We start from the raw sequence: 22024 nt of genomic DNA on the forward strand, positions 1-22024 counted from the left end.
TAAAGGAATAGAAAAAAACGAAGTCCAATATTCAATAAAATTTGGTATTACACAAGTAGTAACCTATTGTGTAAAGGTTGAAAAGACTCTAATTAAATTCTATTGATTGATACCCTTATACAGAAAAAAATTAAGTTTTGCTGAAAACAATGATGGAATTATATGAAAAATTATTACGGAACAAGCAGCTATATTGTTAAAGGAGGAGAACGTAGTCGTAGAAAAACTTTAGACAATATTCCAGAGTTTGATTAACAAAACCAATGAAAAATATCATTTTTGCAATAAAAATTTAATGGAAACATTACAGTCACAAGGATTTTCCTGTAAACAAGCAGAAGTGTTGATGCTGATATAATCAAGACGTCAATAGAAGTAGACAGAGAAACTAATAGGAGTGTCATTATTGCAGGTCAAGATTTTTTGTTCCTTTTGAAAAGGACACGTCTAACATTTTCAAATGTGAATCCTTCAAAACCTTTAAAAATATCGTTGTATTTCACACAAAAAATCCGACGAAAATTGTGTCAATGAGGTCTGAGAAATATTCATTCGAATAGGTATTTGGTCCAAAGTGAGCAAACGCAGCATTCAATGCGTGGATAGCTTATACATGTATAATTCTTCAGTTAGTATGACAAAAATCCATTCTTTTGATATGCTGATAGCCTCTTCTATCTCACCACCTTAAATCTGACGGTCGTCAAGTACCACTTCGTGAATTTTTATCTGGCTGTCGTAGTTTTTGATGTCCCGAACGCTCGTTATCAGTCAAGCTCATACGATCACGTTATGTTACAGTTGTAAATGATGGAGCAAAGTCGTACACCGTGTCTAACTCTTCTTTTATATGCTTATTGCCTTTCAAAAAAATATTTAATAATATATACTCAATTTTTTCCAGTATTAAAAAAATCTTCACAACCACTCACTTCACGATTATCAAATAGGGAATTAAATTTATTAGGTCGAGGTCGGAAACCTTTTTAACAACTCTCATATATTTTATAGCGTTAGAATTTAATGATATTTTTGTTATTACGGCAATTAAACTAGGAGTATAAGCAAACATTCACACCCATTAACATATGCTGGAGGTTAATATAGCTTTACATATTCTTATAGTTAAATTAAATTGTGAACGTGGAGGCCATTATCAAAGTACCCAGGAAAAGCAGAATGAAACTGATCGACCATGAAGAAAACTACACTGCTAGAAAGTATTGCTAGAGTCAACAACAACATTCACGTTAAATGATCTATTCATTATTGATGAAAAAGTAGCATCGTGTAGTGAAAATAGATAAAAATAAATATCATTGTGACGCAAAGTAATCACAATGGAATAATAAAAAAATCACTTACCAGTATCGTTGAGAAGGCTTTGAAGCGAGTCACCATTCGTCCCCTCCGTTTCGGTCGACATTGCTGAAACAATTTACTCACGTTAATACGGACATTTAAATAAGGTAATAACAAAAGTTTATGAACGTTATATTTGGATATTAGGAAAATAATTTAAATTGCTTTAAGACGTGATTTGAATTTTTTTTCAATAAATTAATTAGTAAATTGTTTTTATTACGAGGGTTGCTACTTAAGTTTTGAGGTAGACAGATAAAAATAAATGTTTATAATTGGATATGGCTTTATAGTTTTTCAAAATATTCTCCATTTAGATCAATATCTATCAATTTATTTTTGATCTGCGGGGATAATAAAAAACCTTTGGATGCCAAACAAGGACTCTACGGCAGATGAATAATGAATTCGATGTTTTGACTGTTCAAAAACGTTTTTGTTTGAATTGATGTGTGAGAGCTCGCATTATCCTGGCAAAGAATGAATCGTCTTCTCCGATTGCTTTCTTGATTTTTTCGAACACAAATGCTAATGTACCATTCAGAATTGACCGTTATACGTTGCTATATTGGAACGGTGGAGATATGTCCAGTTATTTCGAAAAAAAACCATTTGCTCCGAAATGCTTCGTGCGCGAACAATTTTTATTGAATTCGTTGTTTAGTTTCGGGCTCATTTGAATAGATCCTTGATTGAGCCTTTCTTTGTACCAATCAACACGAGGTTCAAATTATGCCGTAGAACTAATGCCCAAGTATGTCTTAATGATTGCAATATCATATTAAGCACAGCATCGATCTTTTCTGATATTACACACGATTATGGACGACCTTCACGAAATTCATCCTTTAGAGATTTGCAACCACGATTGAATTCTGAACACAAGCGAAACACGGTGTGTTTTGGTGCTTCATCACCAAAAGTCTAAGTGAGTTGAACGGCACACTGCTGTTGTTTAGTATAGGTAATCTCAGATTCACATCAGTGTTGCCGCATATCTAAACTTAAGTAGCAACCTTCGTACACCAAAGTAAGTATTTTACGAACTTGATTAGAAATAATTATATTATTGGTAGAGGCAAATCATACGATCGGAGGTAATAATTTTGTATATACGAGGAAATTCGAAACCAATCAATAAAATACAGTGTATTATCATGATAGTATGACACCACAGGAGAAAAAAAAACGGTGTACCATATTTGCTGTAAAAGAGGCAGAATCAGACAAGATATGACACGACTAATAATAAATTGCAAGGACGTGAATGATTTATTTATTCAATAAGTGTCCGATCTAACGAATAAAGAGTTAAATTGAAATTTTTGGAAGCGTTGGTGATATTCTGTTTACACTACCACTAAACTAACACAATTACACTGATACGACGGGGAGCTGGCTACAAAAAACAGGGTCGATAAGGTGCGCGCCATTTCAGCTTGTAAACTGGCGGCTCCCACTTAATACATCACCGAACGCCACTTCTTAAGGTCAGCACAGGTCGGATATGAAAATGCCAGCCGGTTTTCCCGAACGAAAAAATTGGCTGAAAAACCTCATAACGGGCGCGCGTGAAACCTTTAGTAACGTGGGGTTCAAACCTCAAATAAGAACGGTGTAATAGCGCAAGAAGTTTTGCAGGCCGGAAAACCCTCGTAAGAAGTGATCGAAAGTGTCGGAAAACTCATCTGAAAAACCTCATAACGTGCGCGCGCGAAACCTTTTGTAACGTGCGGTTTAAGCCTCAAATAAGAGCGGTGTAATAGTGCAAGAAGTTTTGCAGGCCGGAAAACATGTAAAGTCACTAGAAATGACATTTTCATAGGATCATCAAAAAAATGTTTCCACTTATAACCAATTTTGTTAACAAATTTCGATTTTTCTAAACATCGATGTTATTAAATAATTTCATAATTCCATTGCAATAGAACTTTTCTATCTCTAGGATAGATATCTGTATCTAGTCTATACAGTAGTTATATTAATATTTTCCAAACAAGTTAAGTCAAATCTGGTGATTCATTAAAGATCTTTGTTATGGAATGCAAGGTCTGTTCTATTTCAAATTTCCTTTAGACAATTGTTGACATTTTTTATACATAATACTAAATCGACCGTATTTCAGAATTTCATAGTATATAATTGATTTTAACTACCATACACAAAACACCACCTTAGCTTAGATCAATTTGCCAGAACAATTTGACGTTGCATAGATCTATTGGACAAGTGTAAAGTTGCTCCGTCCTGCTGAAACCATCTTTTTTGGTTATAACCATTGAAGTTCTGCAGTTCAGGCCCGAAGAAGCCGTCCAACATCTGCACATAACGCTCTGAATTCACTGTAACTGTACGTCCCTTTTATCTTGAAAAAAGTAAGAGCCTATAATTTCTGGCGCTGATATTGCAACCCATACGTTCACTTTAAGCAAATGTAGTTATTTTTCACCATGACGAAGTTTGTTTTTTACCAATACAAACTGTCTCTACCGACTCGACAGTAAAATGATATACACGTTCATGATGAAAATTATTATTTACATTTCCGTGACTCAACCGAACAAGTGTGGTTTTTGTGTTATAAAATTAAATTACAACTGAATAAAAAGTAATTACTAGTATCAGTGCCCTGCTTGCTTTATGTTACAAAACATCTTGGCTTTTTTAATAAATTTGCAAAGCTGTTGGACTTGTGTTATAAACCGTAAGAAGTCAGAGTATAAGTTTAAATATTGGAATAGACCCGTTAGTAAAAGGATCATGAATTAGTAGAACATATATATGATCTAGATGAAGATAAAATTCGAAAAAACTAATTGAAAGGTCAATATCGATTTCATTGTTTTAACTTATTTTTTATCATTTTCTTAACATTGCTTCATTGTTTACTTATTTGTTTCTGAGTGGATTCACAATCGCGATACAGAACTTTCGCTAGATGATTAGGCAGGAGTCAATAACGAGGCAGACTGATAATTTTCTAGATTGCGCAATAGATTTGTGTGTAATTGCATATTTATTACCTGATATTTGAGTATGGATTGGAGATAAATTTTATTTGTACTATGAGATAGATTCTGTTTAATAAATTTTTCCAATAATATAAAAGGCGGATTTCATCATATAAATAACATATTGAAAGAAAAGGATGTTATTTTCATGTTGTATATGGTGAATCTTGTAGAATAAAAAATGATTCAAGTCAGTCAGTTTGCAGTAACTGGAATAGAGGACCGATCCTAGCGATATTGGCGTATTTATTATGGAACGCGGCTTCTTTGTAGATTTAGAACTTAATAATTATTTCGGCAAAGTTGAAGGGGTGTAACTTGGACAAATTTTTCTCCGACTTCACCAGTATATAAAAAGGAAACACTAGCAAAATGACATTTTGATATATTCATTCAGGTCTGATTTAGCAAACAATAATAGTGGTAACATAGTCAAAATAAGTGCGAGGAAAAATGAAGAGCTATTAAAAATATATTTTGATTGATTTTTCTCTTTAACTCAGATTTTATTAGTCTAGTGTATCATTTATAGTAAGTATAAAACTTTATTTTATTTATTTAATATAATGCCAACTTAACTACACCCAACTCCTGTTTCCTAATTAGGTACTAGGTAGAACAAAAGACATATTGCAAAATAGCATATTTCTTACACTTTTTCTAAGCAATTTTGCAATTTTTGATCAAGTGATTATTTGAGTGATATTAAATAATCTGGTTTATATACGAGTCTCATAAAATTGTCCATTGATGTAGGTTGTCCTGTTAATAGAATCTAAAGTTTGGAGGATGCGGCGGGCAAGTCCCAGATGGACCGATAAAGTGGCAATTTTTTTTCATTTTGTATAACTTATTCACAGTATGCTGCATTTCTATAGAATCAATTTCTAAGTAGGCCTTTTTATTTGTTTACCTTCTAGACTCTGAATTATCGAGAAATCAATTGTGAATAAATAGGTGTTTGTTCATCAACGAGTCAGTTGGTAAGTAATATATATATATACAATATATATAAATATATATACAATATATATATACATATATATATATATATATATATATATATATATATATATATATATTAATATAACTAAGAAAAAATTACAGTATTTCTAATAACAATCCTATGAAAGCCTGGATGGATATTAAGTTACAGGTACAGAAGGAAGACAGTACCTTAAGGCTTACAGATTTGGCCATGATTTTCAACGATTTCGCTTCCCAGAGAACCAGAAAAGTTAGTTTTCACTTAATTATAACATATAGGTAGTCCTTTTAGAAGGAGTGATTCATATACTTTCACGAGATTTTCACTTTATTTGTTATTAGATTGTATTTTTCAAGTGCTGTTTCATGTCTCTAACTGTGGAATATCAACCTTCATTTATAAGGTTATACATTTTTCAGTATCATGGTATTATAATCTTTTAGTTTCCAATTTTTTTTTAACTTTTATTAATGCTTTATTCTTGAAATGGGTAAATGAGTTCATATCATAGTTAAGAAGTCTTTGCCCAGTCCATAATCCATTCACTAAATTTCAAAATAATAAACTTAAACAAATTTCTTTTTTATATTGTCAGGCGAAGTTTGAAACAATGTCTTACAAACCAAAAATAACGGTGTCCGATATTTGTCTACTATATACGAGCACATAGTTATGTTTTGGCGGTGAGTGCAACAAGTTATAATTTGCAAGTACCGGCTGATAAGTTTATTATTCTTTAACTGAGATTCACTTCTTCGAGGTTTATGACACTTTGTTCTGTGAGACGCAAGGACGTGCTGTGAATTATGGTTTTTGGACCAAGATATCTTTTTTGGAGGTTCGTATACGAATTGTTTTTGTTTTCGATTAATTCAAACTTGTAAGTTTCCATATAGGTAAAACTAAGGAGCTATCGTTTGAAAACCGAGCATTTATGGAAAGTCTTCAGAATCTATAATATATAATTATAAAATACTTCGACGTACCGTGGCCTATAGCGTGAAAAGAATATGCATCTACCAAGATCTCTGATTATAAAAAATGTTCATGGCGGCATCGAAAAACTATAAACTCTGAAGATTGTATTGTATTGATCAGTACACGTGATCGAAGACTTACAGGCCCAGAAATTACAGCTCTGATCAATGAATCTTTAAGTACTTCTACAGTGAAAAGGATATTCAGAGAAGCTGGTTTTTTCACAAGAGTAACAGTGAAGAACCCTCTTTAAAGACGTCAAAATAGAAACAACTTGCAGTGGGCGAAAGAACATAAAAATTATACGCATGAAGAATGGGAGAGAGTTTGATGGAGTGATGAGTCAAAGTTTGAGGTTTTTGGTCCAAAGAGAAGAGTGTTTGCGCGCAAGTCAAAGGAAGAACGGATGTTAGATCCATGTGAAATCTCGATAGAGTTTTAGAGACAAGGCAACTAGAGATCTGGTAAAAATTGGGATTTTGAAGAAAGAAGAATATATAAAATTTTTCTTCTTCATCATGTCTTGTGTTTGCATCAATGGTTGCCTAGCTTTAGCTGGGATGATGAAGACCAGCTTTCATACCATCTTATAGATGGTCATCCTTGTGATCGGGATGTATTCGGTTTTTTCTTCCTATGAAATCTTTGCCAACCTGTTATCTGACATTCAGTCCATGTGGTCTCTCCATTCCCTTCGCCGATTTCTCGCCCAACTCACTACATCCTGGATGTCAAATATCTCCCTCATTTCATTATTTCTCTTGTGGTCAAATAATGTGTGTTCCGCTATAGATCTCAGCGCTCCTATTTCAGTTGGTCTTAAAAGCCGCTTAGTTATGGTGTCTGGTCTCTATCGCATATGTCATAACTGGTCTCACCCAGGTCTTATATATTCTGACTTTGTAACTTATCTTCGTCTTCTGAGATAATCACTGCGTCATCAGCATAACATACTATGTACTTTGTTTCCTATCCCGTATCCTCTTCCAGCTTGCTTTACCCCGTTAATAATCTCATCCATTATGATGTTTAACAAAATCGGACTGAGGTTGTCTCCTTGTCTGATATCGGCCGTCTCAGTATTCTAATGCTCAGTTTATTTTCCATTTTAATATATGTGTAATTATCTGTGTTTAGGTCTTCGATTACTTTTATTATGTTGAGGTGAATCTACCTTCTCTTCAGTAGAGTTGTTACATCCCTCAATCGTACCCTATCAAATGCTTGGGTGAGATCGATGAAGCATTGAACTCTATAGTCTTTTCCGTAATTTGGCGGATCACAAAAATAACATCTATAGCAGACCTGCTCTTTATGAATCCCTGCTATAAAAAATATTAAAGGGAAATGAACTACATTCTGGCTAGCACCTGATCGACAGAAAATTTATCTTTCAGCATGACAAGGATCCCTAGATTCTGTTTAAAGAGGACTTTTAAAGAATTGGGAAAAAATAATGTACCGAAAGTATTGATTTGTGCACCGAAACAATAAAAGTAAATTGAGGTTACATCGATAAATCAATAATTTAAATATTTAAAAATTACAGACTGTACTTTTATCATTACCCTATTCTTATCTATATATGTTCTTAAAAATATAAATATCAAAATCGATCATATTGATGTGTATCTCACAAACGTTAGGATGGGCAAAAACTTTTGACCGGCAATGTAAATATTTCGTTTAATGATATAAAATATTGCACAAAATATGACAAGAATCTATAATATAAGATTAAATCAGAATGAAAATAAATCTTTCAACTTTTAAAAGGATGAAAACTCAGTAATTGTTAACACAATATTATAATGATATGAATTCGTAGCTTCAAACATGCACACCATAAAAAATAATAGCATATCAATATTTTAAACGTAAAATAATGACCTACGTTAAATTATATTCAATTACAAACGATTATTAAAAAATAATTCAGCAGCAAACAAAGTAATTCACAGTAACCTCATTAGGTGTTTTTTTCGTTAACTAGCATAGACATAATTAATTCAATGGCAATTATTTAACTAAGAGAGTAAAATATTGTCACGACTTCAATGTCATAATCGTATATATTGTTAGTAATTGTTTAAAATGTGGGTATATTATATCTCTGTTCAAAGACTGAGATAGCGATCAAACTGTCTAAAGAGATAATACACGAAAAATATTTTGCAGCTATTTGAGAGATTGAAGCAGGATTAACTTCAACTCATTAGAAAAACATGAACTTTGATAAAATTATGGAATGCAACCGATTCTTTATAATCATTCTAATCCGCCAATCTATGAAATGTGTATTTGTGAGTTTTTATGTCATCCATTTGAATCGCCACTGCACTATGATCCTACCGGTGATTTCAGATTTCCAAATTCTCGACAGATTTTCAAAGTAATACATTTTTTTACTATTGGTTGTATCATCTACCTTGAATGGTTGCCAAAAACTTATCATCTTTAATCAATTTGAAATACGGCATGATAATGATGGAACTATACAAATACAAATATCGCAAACTAAATTAAGATCCGAAAAAGAAATTGGAACAATCATATAGTTCTTTCAATATCAATTGCAGGTTATAAAAACCCTTGCCGACAATTTTGTTCTATCTACCATAAGCATAGATAGCTCATTTATTGAATTTATTATTTTTATAAATACTTTAAAAAAAACAAAAGAATAAAAACTTTTCAATTCCAAAGTATCTTTATAAATAATAATGGTAGTCAGAATCGTCTGACCTAGAGTCATTATTTGATGAAGGGTTGTAAAGAGGGTGATACCACCTTCTTCTTTGATAACATGTTCAACACAGTTTTTCCAAAGCTCTTAGCGGTCTGCTTCTATAAATTTCTTTACGAGTTCTACAACCTCTTTACTCAGTTCTGGAGACTGATTACATTTTCAAAATTCAGATTTTACTTATGCCCATATTAACTCTATAAGGTTAAATATGCAATAGTAAGAAGAAGAGTATGACCCTGGTCTTGCACAGCTTGTCAATAAAATAAATCTTCTTTAACTTTTGACCTTTAATAACAGTAAGCAATTCTTTATTTATTGGGCCTTTTTTACGAACGCTGACTGGAATAGGAATATTTTTTTCAAACATAAATGCTAAAATTTGAGTTTCGTTACTAGTACTATTTTGTACCTTAAGGATTTGCCGCGATTGGTAGCATGCGTTGTCCATAAAGATTACTTACTGACTGTAGGGTAATGTTAGGTAAAAGCTGTTTATTAAACCACTTTTCAAATAATTCTCCTGTCATATATTCTTGACTATTTCCTTCGAAAAATTTAAGCCAACCAAAAAGCTGTAATATTTTATGTTTACCTAGCAACGATCAAATTTCAGCGATAATACTGCACTAGTGCAAATTATCGATAATTTGCACTAGTGCCAAATTTTCGTCTAGGATTGGTTTTAATTTTATATTTTAAGAAAAGGAACAATTATTGAAAATGCAATTAGAATATACAACTATACTGGAGGCCGACGATGGTGTTTCTATGCTGCTTCCACCACTTCTTATTATAATTTAAAGAATAACAAATTTTAAACACAGAATTAAGTTTATTTTAAATTAAATTTTTCTCAGGAAATAGTCTGCCAAAATGCCCTCTCGTGCATGTCAAATTGTCTCATAATTTCCTCTCGATAAATTATCGACAATTTGACATGCACTCGGGACATTAATATTGATAATCAGCTGCACACTCTTTATTTTTTTTAGCAGATATTAATAAAGCATTAATCACGAAACCTTCTTTCTAGCCTGAACTGTAATAATGCGTGTCCTTTTAGAACATGGCTCATTCAAACAGCAATTCTTAATATTCTCAACCCAACCGAAATTTACTACATCGTGACTGTGAAGCCATGTTTCATCTAGATAAATTATGTGTCTATATTAGAACTTCGGTAGTCTTTTATCTGAAGCAAATAATCTTGTCGCCTTCGAACTATTATTCTTGACGATTCGGTTATTGCCATCCGTTTATTCAGTTTTTTGTGTTTAAAACCACATGTTGACAAAACTTGACGCAATGTTTCTAAGCTGGTATAATTGTATTCTGGATAATCTGCTAAATTTTGCTGTATTACTTCTAATGTCGCAGCCATGTTCTCCTTATATAAAATATAAATTTTCCTACGTATAAAATCTTGAGTAGCTTTGTCAACTGATTGCAGCTTGTCTTTATTAGTGCAGTGGCAAACTGCAAAAAAGTGGCAATTAATGCATAAAAATTGGTACGTTGGGCTATGATGCCAAAAGAAAATTTTAGAGATCAGGAGCCCCTCGAAATTCTCCATACGGAGGGCAGTGGGTCGATTTTTGAGGTTCCATTACCCCTCGACACCACCCCCCCCCACCCAAAGTGGGGTGAGCAATTTTGACGTTCTTAGGGTCGATTTTACATATTTTGACCCTACTGAACATGAATATCATTACTTCCAAGATCCGACCGCGAGAAGTGAACCAAATTTCAAATTGAAAATTTCTGCATTTTCCGATTGTTGTGAATAATACGTCAAAATTGCGAAGTTTATAAATCTCACCAAGCGTCGCCACTGCTTATCGCAGACTCTTTGGCAGGAATATTTCGAAGAAATTGTGTACATACACCTTCCGACAGCTTCGGCCAATAGAAATGCATGTTTACGATTCGATGTTTTCATTGGTAAACAGTGGAGATTATGAGTAATGTGGACTGATGATTTATTAGATGTTTTTCGAATTTTATGCGGGGGGTAAACATTATTTTTCATTTCTTAATTTGGTATGAGTGCCGTGCGTATTTATGAAATATTGATTGTTTTGTAATTGATATTGGAAGAACTATAACATGCCTTAATGCGAACCGCCACTGTCAAAAATTGAAACCAAAGAAAATATTTTATTTAAAGCAGATAAAAGAGAAACTTCATTGGCGACACTATTTCTTACTGTAATTACTGGGTAAAAAACACTATTGTTTAATATTAATTTAGTATTTAAAGTTGCAGAAATTATTAACTCACCTATTATAAGTGATGTAAGAAAATAATATCAACATCGTCTATTCCTAAACAACAAAAAAAATGTTGTGACGCTAATGCTATAGGTAGAAAATATCTGTTGCTTTCTTAGAAACAAACTTTTAATTTAATAGTATAATTTAATAGTATACTTTAAACGCATATGTAGATTTTATATTGTTTTTTATCATTTCTCATCAATTCAAAACGCATAGTAAACACTAAAATCCGATAAACAAAGTAAACATATAAAATATGACTAATATCGATAGAGAAATCGTAACTAATTATACAGGGTGATTGATTAGTGTAATAAAGTTCAGTGTCTCCTTTATCCTTTAAAATATCAATTTGAAAATTTGAGGGATTACACTAATCATTAGTCTTCACATTATATTATTCACAATCTTACAGAGTGTTCTAGAATGCTGTGCCATATCAAACTTACATTTTTAAAAAATACCTTATATTTTATCACATAGTTTGAATCAACTTGACTTCTCTATTACTACAATATAGGATTGTGATGTGTTCTACGGGATATTTAAATATTACATAAGAATCGTGACAAGTTCAATACGCTGTTACAGCCAAAGCAATTCGAATAGTAGTAAAACTTTTGATAAAGGGTGAATTAATACCAATTAATCATTTTTTCGATTTTTTCAAATGAATCACCCTGTATTTTATGTGAGTATCGAAAAGTAATACCAACGTACTTCTTTTTCATCAAGCATTCTCTATATCTAAAATTATTGATTCTTAAGATATTTTGATTTTTCTGCATAAAACAATGATTATGTACCTTTATCTAATCATTTAACAATTAATTGTGAGTTGGCTATGATTTATTTGTCAAAAAAACTGATATTTGACAATGATATGAATCTTTCAGAGATTGATGGAGCGATTTAATCACACGAGTTCAATTAATTATGAAAAGCATGAACGATTAAAAACTTCTGTGATAGAAGAAAATGAAGTTAATATTTTGCTGGCAGTTGCCGAAAGCCCACACTTAAGTGTAATATGTATTTCCAGCTAACAACAGCTGAGGTGTGCAAAAAATCCTGGATAAAAACAAAAAGCACCCTTACAACATTTACTTGCAACAGAAATTAGTTGATGTTAAAGTTGTGTTTTACGAAAAGTTAAACAGAGATACTTTCTCGACTAGGTTCTGTTTGGAGATGAAGCCACGTTTATTTTTGTGTGTTAATAGTGACATATTAGATAGTGACACACAGTTGTTGGTGAATATGTAATAGGACCAGGAACATTTAAATTTTTTAGTTAACCGACTACTCCTTTTAATGGATGACTTATCATTTCAAACACGTCTTTTTTCTGGTTTCACATTAAGAATGAAGTGTACAAAATACTTCCAACAACAAGGAATGACATGATGGAGAGAATACGGAATGAATTTAGGAAATTTTCTATAAAAATGCTTCGTAATGTGAGTAACTCTTTCAATGATCGCTTTCAAGCATTCTTTGATGTCTGTGGAGGTCATTTCGAACATCTATTATGATGATCAAGACGTCTACGTATACTGTAAGAAATGGATAGTTTTTTATTGTTTCGTTTTTGTAATTTATTTCTAATATTATCGTTTTTTTTGTATTTGCAATTCAACCTCTACAGTACCAGTTTTTGACAAAAAAATTAGTCAACTCACGATTACATGATTACATAATTATATTTGCACCGATAAACCAAAATATCTCAAAAACTAAACAGCTGTTGGTAGTTCTTTTCGATACTCACATTTGAACAAACCGAGAAAATAGTGTATTAGTATTTCGATTCAACCTGTATCTGATTCGATAAATATTAACGAAATGAATAATTTTTCAGAATTTTTACTACTATTCCAATGCTATAGCCGCAACAGATCTTCATTCTTGAATTTCTCTTACTTGTTTTTATGAAAAAGACAAACTATTATAATACCCTATATTCTTGTAATAGGATAGTCAAGCTGATTTCAAATATGCAATAAAACATAGGATGTTTCATTTGAAAAAATTTAGCATAGGGTACAGCATTCTGCAACACCCTGTAAGATTGTAAATAATTTTAAAATGTGAATACTAATGATGGCTATAATACAAATTTTCAAATTGATCTGTCAAATGACAAAGGAGGCACTGAACTTTATCACAGTAATTAATCACCCTGTATAATTATTTTATATGTTCACTTTAATAAATCACTCTGTAGTATGGTATATAGTATTCGAAAGGCTAAAGCCTAACATATAATCATATTTTAGAGAAAAGGTTCTTGAAATTGTACAAATTGCATTGAATCATACAGAATTTATTAAAAATTGCGATTATGATACGAACATGAACATGATGCGAAATTTGTAACCACAGCTGTTACCGATATCATATAGTATACTTTTTATCTCGGAAAAATGTTCCCGTAGAAATATCAAAAACAGTAACCAATTCTGCAGTCAATGGAAACGACTAAGACCTACATCACATAAATTAAATGATACGTTCGGTACATGTTTTTTTAATATCCTCACGTTTTTTCATGATAAAAAGTGTCCTGAATGTGTTTTCTAGATTTCATCCCGATTTCTCTAGTAAGAGAAGCAATACCCAAACTTCCACATTCATAGTATTACGAGGATGGTACCAGAAGTACATGGCCTGACCTAGAGATGGAAGTAACTAAGTGAAAAATACCACTGTAATAGAAAGAACACAATCTAGATAGCATATGTTTTAAGTTTGTTTAGTATTTGTTTGGCAGCCATAAATAGTTAGTAACCTGGAAAAAATTGGTCATTGTTATGTGATATAATACTTTTATTTGAAAGGCTTTAGCCCAACCAATATAAAAGCTGAGCTAAATTGTACTCTGAGTGAGACTTCTCGTTCGTTATCAGCAGTAAAATATTGGGTAGCAGAGTTTAAACGAGGTTGTAGGACCTGCGAAGACCAGAATCGCAGTGGTAGACGACTCCAGAAATGTTGAAGAAAATCCACAAACCGGTACTGGATGATCGTCGACTGAAAGTGCATAGAATAGCAGATATAGTAGGAATTTCAAAATGTGAGCTGTGCGCAAGATAAGTGCCGTGTTTGCTCACAATGGAACAAAAACAGCGTCATGAAGACGTTTCCATCAAGTGTTTACCTTTTTTCTCAGAAATAAAGCCGAATTTTTAAGCTGTTTCATAACCATGGATAAAACATAGCTCTATCACTACACTCCCGAAAAAAAGAACACTCAAAACAATGAACTCAATAGGGCTCCAAAGAAGGTAAAGACCGTTCTATTTGCAGGAAAGTTCATGGCTTCGGTTTTTTGGAATGTCCGTGGGATAATTTTCATTGACTATCTTTAAAAAGGCAAAACTATCAACGTCGATTATTATACGAACTTGTTGTAACGTTTGAGCAAAGAAATCAAACAAAAACGGCCACATTTGGCTAAGAATAAAGAGTTATTTCAACAAAACAATGCACCAGCTCACACATCCGTTATTGCAATGGCCAAAATTCATGAAATAAAGTTTGAATTGCTACCTCATTTTTGCCAGATTTAGCCTATTTGGATTATTGTCTGTTCCCAGACTTGAAAAAATGGCTCGGCCATTAACTGTTGGCAGTTAATGGCTATTTTGAGGAGCTTGACGGTTCTTATTATAAAAAGGGTATAGAGCACATCGCTGGGAAAAGTGTATGTACCTAAAAGGAGATAACGTTGGAAAATAAATATATTTTTTCCAAAATTTGGGTGTTGGGCCAAGTACTTCTGAGACCTTCCTCGTATGTAAAATTATCAAACCATATTTTCTACATTTATTTATTAGAGTTAACTTGAAATTGAAGGTTGCCTCCTTCAAAATAATTCCCTTGAGAAACCACGCACTGTTGAAGAAGTTTATCCAATTCCTCATAGCAGTTCTGGGGGTGGGATATCCTTCAGTTGGTCGATCACAATCATTTGAATGTCACAAAATGACGTCTTTTTCTGAGTTTCCCACTCAAAGAAGCAATGCATTTTATAACATCTGTTTCCTTCAGCTGTTTTAGGATAACTATCATGTCGTTTTGGCCACTGTTCGTTATATATTCAAATTCAAATCTCTAACGTGATTGTTTTTTTTTTAAATTTTGGTAGAATTTTTACATTAATAAAATTTCTGTATTCTCTTTTGTTATATGAAACAGAATGTACAGAATTATTGTTACCTTTCGCAAACGACTAACATAACATAGGATCATTAAAAATTGACAAATTGTCCCTAATAACTTTTCAATCTATAATCTAACGTTTATTTTTATGGGTACACTCGTCATCAATAAAACACTTCGTATGATTTAACCTGATTCGACTTTTTATTACACTAAGAGGTTAAAAAACTATTGCTTTTCACTAATCATAAAACTAAATGACTCTCAGTTCGTAAACTTTATGATTTTCTAACCTGTTTTTGTTTCCATAAATGATGAAAGGGATTTTAAACACTTCCCAGTACACCCAGTACGACAGCGATTCTCAATGTGGTCGATATTAGTTACTCAGAATGTCGGCTTTACGAAAACACATTTTGGAGGTCAACCAGGTCTAAAAATCTACCAAATAACCTCATCTGAAAATTTAAGTAGAATATTCTGTACTATTGTGAATGCATCGATCTCAAGATACTAACAGTTAAGGAAGAAATCAGAACTACAAGAAAAGACTATATCGATATGCTTCGGCTACCTTCTCAAAATGATCTAAAGAGAATACCTAGTGAAAGTAGAGCACCGTGGTAAGTGAAATTTCATAGTTCAGAACCACCAGTGAGTTATGAATAATTTTAAGAACCTTATAGAGTGCTAATCAAAAGTTCCCTCTTTCTTTTTTAGAACTATTACTAACTTACTAACTAGTGAAAGTTAGAAACTGAATATTGAGGTCCTCCTAATTATAATAAATGGAATATTCGCTTTATATAACGTTACAAGGTGATTGGATTCAATAATTTTGACCAAATTCTCGATTTAAAATACCTCCACTATGAATAATCTAAAGGTGTAAGATACAGGGATCGAACTTTCCAATCAAACATCGTCGTCCAATTTATCTACTAAGATATTCCTCATCCAAATTCCGTCTTGGTTGACCTCAAGAAAAAAGCACCATCATTTCGGAATATTGATTATATTTCAAAGATTCAAGGTTCCTCAGATAAATCAGATCAGATAAATTAGTATTGTAATGTTTTTCTTATTTATTTACACTCTTCCTATTCGTGTGGTTAATTTATAAACACTGTCTCTTACGTTCTTAATTTATTTAAGCACTTCACACTACACTTAACTAATATATAATAATCAACTTATTACTAACACTTAACTAACCCATATAATTTATTTGAATTCTTCTGTTACTCTTCTATTCGTTCTGTTAACTAAGCTTATTTATTATAAACTAATTAAACTGCACTAAATGAACTCCAAATATATCCAAACGGAATTCTCAAAATTTCTAGAAAATAAAGAAACTAAGTAAATAAATAAATAGACCTTTCTAGAAATTAGTTGAGAAGAAACAATGTAAACAAATCGCATGCTATGATAAAAATTATATAAAAAACAAACACCAAACGAATTCTGGGTGTATCGAACGTGCCACACGCCTTTGCGCCGAATTGTAAATTCCACTACAACCGGACAGGGCCGGCTCCAGGACCCATATCGCGGACTTGTTCGTAACCGTATTTAAATAACAGCATATGAAAATGGATGTTTAAACATTCTATTTTTCAATCCATCAATTCAATTGATGGAATTTTTTTCCATTGTTAGAAAATTTATTTTGTGTTAAAATCAATAACCACGACAATAGAATATTTGAGCTGATAGACTTTTTGACTGCCAGACATGAGAATAATTAATTATATGCTATTATTGTTTATTTTGAAAAAAGTCAAAATAAATTGAATTAAATTTAGTGGAAAAGGCACGTATTTAAATAATGTTATAATAGTCATAATATACACTAAGTGTATATGTATGTTAACTGAGTATTTTGGCTAGCGTGAGATTTTCCAATCTAAAAGGGATATAAGAAACAAAAAATACACACTTTTTGAGTGAGTTTTAAGTTTGAGATGCACTGACAGACAAACAAACAACGTCGCAAAAAATAGAAAAGAATTCAAAAAAGATAACCCACTGGGTGGTTTGGTATTCCAAGATATCTATGTAAACATCAACCTTCTCCGGAAACTGAATATCTATTTTACGAAACATGTGAGTATTTGCGTCACTCCAATACATTAGATTTTTCTTGTATTTACCTTACCATTTCGATAGAGAGTAAGTTGTTTTGACATAGTCCGAATGTCAATTTTTTTAGTCAACAAAAACCTCTTCCCCGCTGATGTCTAATTAGCCAGTCGTCAACAGCGCGAATGCTCAAAGCACATAAATTGCATACTTATAAATTTGCAATCTTCTAGATTAACGGTTGATTGAAAGTTAGTCCTTTCGAAGACTGCAGTTTTTTAAATTATGAAATTACCAAATATTAACAAATAAAGCATTCTAGCAAAAAATTTTTGGTATTGGCTGGATGAGAATCCATACAAAGACATAAAGATATATTAAACGTCTAGAAAAATGATTGTTTGAAAGAGACAGAAAATAAAGTAATAAACCCAAAATTTTTTGACGAAACAGTTAATAAAGTACGACATGTGGACTACCTGCAAGAAGAATCAGTGCCATAAGTGCCTAATTTGTTTTCTAGCTGAGTACATGCTAATGCTTCGACTGGGGCTTCAAAATTTCGCATGAACTCTATATTAGTACATCAATACTATATTTGATGACAAACTAGGGAGGGTTTGCCACTGACACAACTAGATCTCAATATTGTGTGCTAGAAAAGCGAACATTCTAAGATCAAACCGGCAAATGGTGAGGACCTAATGTGCTCATAGTGGTCTAGTCATATATTTCTTATTAAAGGTATTCAATTAACTGCATTTAAATGAATAGAATAATATTTTTACATTATGCGACATTTTAATTTATAATTTTCTTCGTTTTGATTAATGGAAATTTACTACGAATAAGAAGTTTTGTGTAAATTTCACATGAAAATGTTGTTTTTAAAGCTTGAATTAATAATTTTCAAAATTAACTTAACGCGCCGTAAAAGATTTAAAGCAATAAAGAAATATGAGTTTTTATTAGAAACAATAACTTTAATGAAAAAATTCATATACATTTATTGATTACTATCTGACCCGGAGGGCTCTGTTCCGCCTTAAAGGCAATAAATAAGCCGATTTTCGAATTTATTAAGTTAATATTTTTATTAGAAAATAAAAAAAAATTAAGTACATTAATCATTCATTATTGTTTCCGTATTTTAGTACGTAGGTTGCTCTTCACTTAAGTACCTTGTGATACACGACATTTTTTGTTTTATTATCAGGAGCAAAAACAAACAATGCAGATGGTCTTCCAACCCGTGAACATGCCACATAAGTATAATTGAAAATTGGAAAAACATGGATGTTCTAGATTCAAACCACAAACTTTTGAGGATTGGCCTTGTGATTTGTTGATGGTCATGACGGATCGGAAATTGAAGTCTTTTAAATTCAAACAGCATATCGGTTGGGATCATCAGGATCCTCGGAATGAGGAATTTTCCTTTCAGTATCGTCGCGTAAATTACATTGTTCATCAATTTTCTAACCATCAAACGCGTACCATTGCACAGTTTTGGTTGGTTTATGTTTCGAGGCATGATTACTTGCTCTTTGTGATTGAGAAGCACGAAGTCGAGCCATACTAACACGGCGCTGTCACGTGCAATTTCTTGTTCTTCTTCAGTCCTTTCATTTGCAGTGTTTCGTATTCTTCTTGTATTACGGCTTTGTCGGGAAAGATTCGATCGTCTTGGTCGCGGCATTAGTAATTAACCTTCACTTCAATTCACCTAAATAATTATTTCAAAACTCAAATTTTCAACCATTCATTCATAGACAAAATTAGTTAGCTGTTTGAGAGGCGCGTTTTGTTATTTCAAGTCTGATGCGTTTTTGTTTTACCACCTTTTAGAGTTCACTTCATTTTTATTTAAATAGGCAATGGCTCCATCATTACATTATGATTGTTATTTATCTATTAGAAATAGTTTCAATATAGATTTATGGAATTGTCATTCATACATTCTTTACATAGTTGTCATTTGCGTTTTTTACTTAACCATCATAAAATTATGACTAAGTTTATTTTTTAAAATATTGACAGATTGAAACAAAGGTACCCAACCGTTTCCCATTGAATTGTCACGTAAAGTGTGATAAGATATCAGATAAAAATCTGATCAGATTATTCCAAGAGTGTTATACTCAATATTTAATAGAAGTATCCAAAAATACTTGTTATTGAGGACTATATCATATCCGCTTTATAAGATATCCAAGGGTCTACTGGATCTTTAGAATTTATTTCAAAGTTTCTATTCGACTTCACACAAAACATTAAGTAACTTCATATAATAAATTACCAAGGAATCAATTATAGAAGTAAACATTTTACATAAATTATATAACGGTTTTAAAGGAAGGAAAATATTTTGAAAACCTTGCATTATCTCAATTTTTTCCTTGAATTAATTCCTCTATTTATTGTCAAGCGGTACAATATTTTGTTAAAAATTATACAGCAACTCAAACTAATAATGAAATTATGTTAGATATAACAATATCAATAAGAGTTTTGTATTAAAAAACATAAATAATAGATTACTGTAAAAAACTTACTGGTACCCATAAAATCCATCTTAAAAAAATCTGTAAACAACAGATTCGCAGAGATTGCTATCACTCACTCGTAAATCACTAATTTCTACAATGAAATCGGTCGAAAAAATAACATTTCAGATTATTTTCACACGGAAAATATTCCAGTGTTATTTATTTTCAATTACATGTTCACGAAACTAAACCATTTAAAAGTCTTCCTCACACTAAAATTGTGAAGATTAGTTGATTTTATTAAAAGGCAGGTGACTTATTATGCTAACAGTACCTGCCTACTAAATAATTGAAATTTAACACAATAATAAAATATAAGATAATTATGATGTTTGCGAAAGATGGCAACGGTGATTAGGCAGTGGCGTAGGCACTGGATTGATCAGATATTATTAATTAATCGTAGTCGAAAACATACGATTACCAAATGAAATAAACCCAGCATTACCATGTCAGAATATGATATACAAATAAATAACCGCAAATTACTGAAAAGAAAATAGTTGGGAGTCCAATAAAATTAGGATTCTAGATAAAAATCATCCGGAAAGATAGTCTGTATTTGTCAATACGTTGATTTAGGTATACATTTAAAATATTTATAGTTTATTTGGGGGGGTATAAAATAATTAGGAACTATCTCGAATATAAGTTTGTACATAATATCTCAAAAACATGAATAGATATGAAAAAAGATTCGGAGAGAAAAATTTTCTGTATTTTCAGCTACCAATAAAACGTAATTTTCATTTTGATTGTAAGTTCACTCACAAACAAACAACTAACGAAGCAAAGTGAAGAATGAAATGCGAAAAAGATGTTCCACATAGTGTTTTCCGAGGATATCTACGCAAACATTCACTCCACGAACTAAATATGTATTTCACGAAACATGTGAAGATTTGTGAGCATGTGAGTAGAGTCGTTACCGGAACAAATTGTTTTTATATAGTCCGACTGTCAATTTTCGTACCCAATAGAACTCTAAATCACTTCCATGTTGATGTCTTATTAGCCAGTTGTCACTAGCCCGAATACTCAAAGCACATAAGACTAGACTATAAGTTGGTCCTGATTGGAGACTGCAGTTTTGTGGACAAATTATAAAACAACCAAACACAAACAACAACTGGCAAAAAACAATAAAATTGTCAAGATCGGATGAATCAGAATTTGTGATTGAGGACGGAAGGTTTTACTTAACGGGAAAAAATGAATGTTTGGTAGAGATTGTAGAAAATATATTTTTAGATCTAATATTCTGTATTTGTCTTGTTGATTTAGTTAATTTGAAAGATTCATAGTTTATTTAGGGGGTCGAAAATTACTAGGAACTACCTCAAACATACACGAGAAAAGAAATTAAAAAGGTATTAAACTTTTCCATAAAACAATGGACTCTGGAAATAATAAAAACCAAGATATTTGCGGCCTACGATTGAGACATTATTTTTATAATAAATTTATTCAAAAGTTATGATCATTCATATTTTTTAATAGCACCATATAATTTTTAAACATTAGTTTCTTTCTTGAATATATTAAATTACATTGTTAAAAAATTTATCATTAATTCTGTATAATTGAACAAAATAATTCTGGTCATAGTACAAACAGAATTACAGTTCAAGGAATGAATCTTTTATCCAAACTAAAATATCAGATACATAATACGGAGCAATCACATTCAACTTAATTGAGAATTCTATCAGTCAACAATCTGCTACATTTCGTTTTCTCAATCAATAGAAAAATATTGAATTTAGTTAAAAAAAGTAAATTTAATCCTATACATTGTCCAATGTACAAAACTTAATAACAAAATTTGAAAAAAATTGAAATTTTAGATTAATGAACATTT

General features: G+C 31.8%; 1 protein-coding gene across 3 annotated transcripts in view; it reads right to left on the reverse strand.

Annotated features, from left to right (window-relative positions):
* LOC130897396 (uncharacterized) overlaps positions 1-22024 on the reverse strand; it is a 650875-nt gene that overhangs the window by 335367 nt on the left and 293484 nt on the right. For 2 of the 3 annotated variants that reach the window (XM_057806229.1, XM_057806228.1), the window contains exon 2: positions 1366-1428. In XM_057806229.1, coding sequence (XP_057662212.1) covers positions 1366-1428 — 63 coding nt within the window. Of the gene's footprint in view, positions 1-1365; positions 1429-20169; positions 20522-22024 lie in introns of those variants that run through there. The other variant, XM_057806230.1, reaches the window with a different exon arrangement.

The sequence above is a fragment of the Diorhabda carinulata genome, chromosome 8 (assembly GCF_026250575.1).
Source record: "Diorhabda carinulata isolate Delta chromosome 8, icDioCari1.1, whole genome shotgun sequence".
In the NCBI taxonomy this organism is placed as follows: domain Eukaryota; kingdom Metazoa; phylum Arthropoda; class Insecta; order Coleoptera; family Chrysomelidae; genus Diorhabda; species Diorhabda carinulata.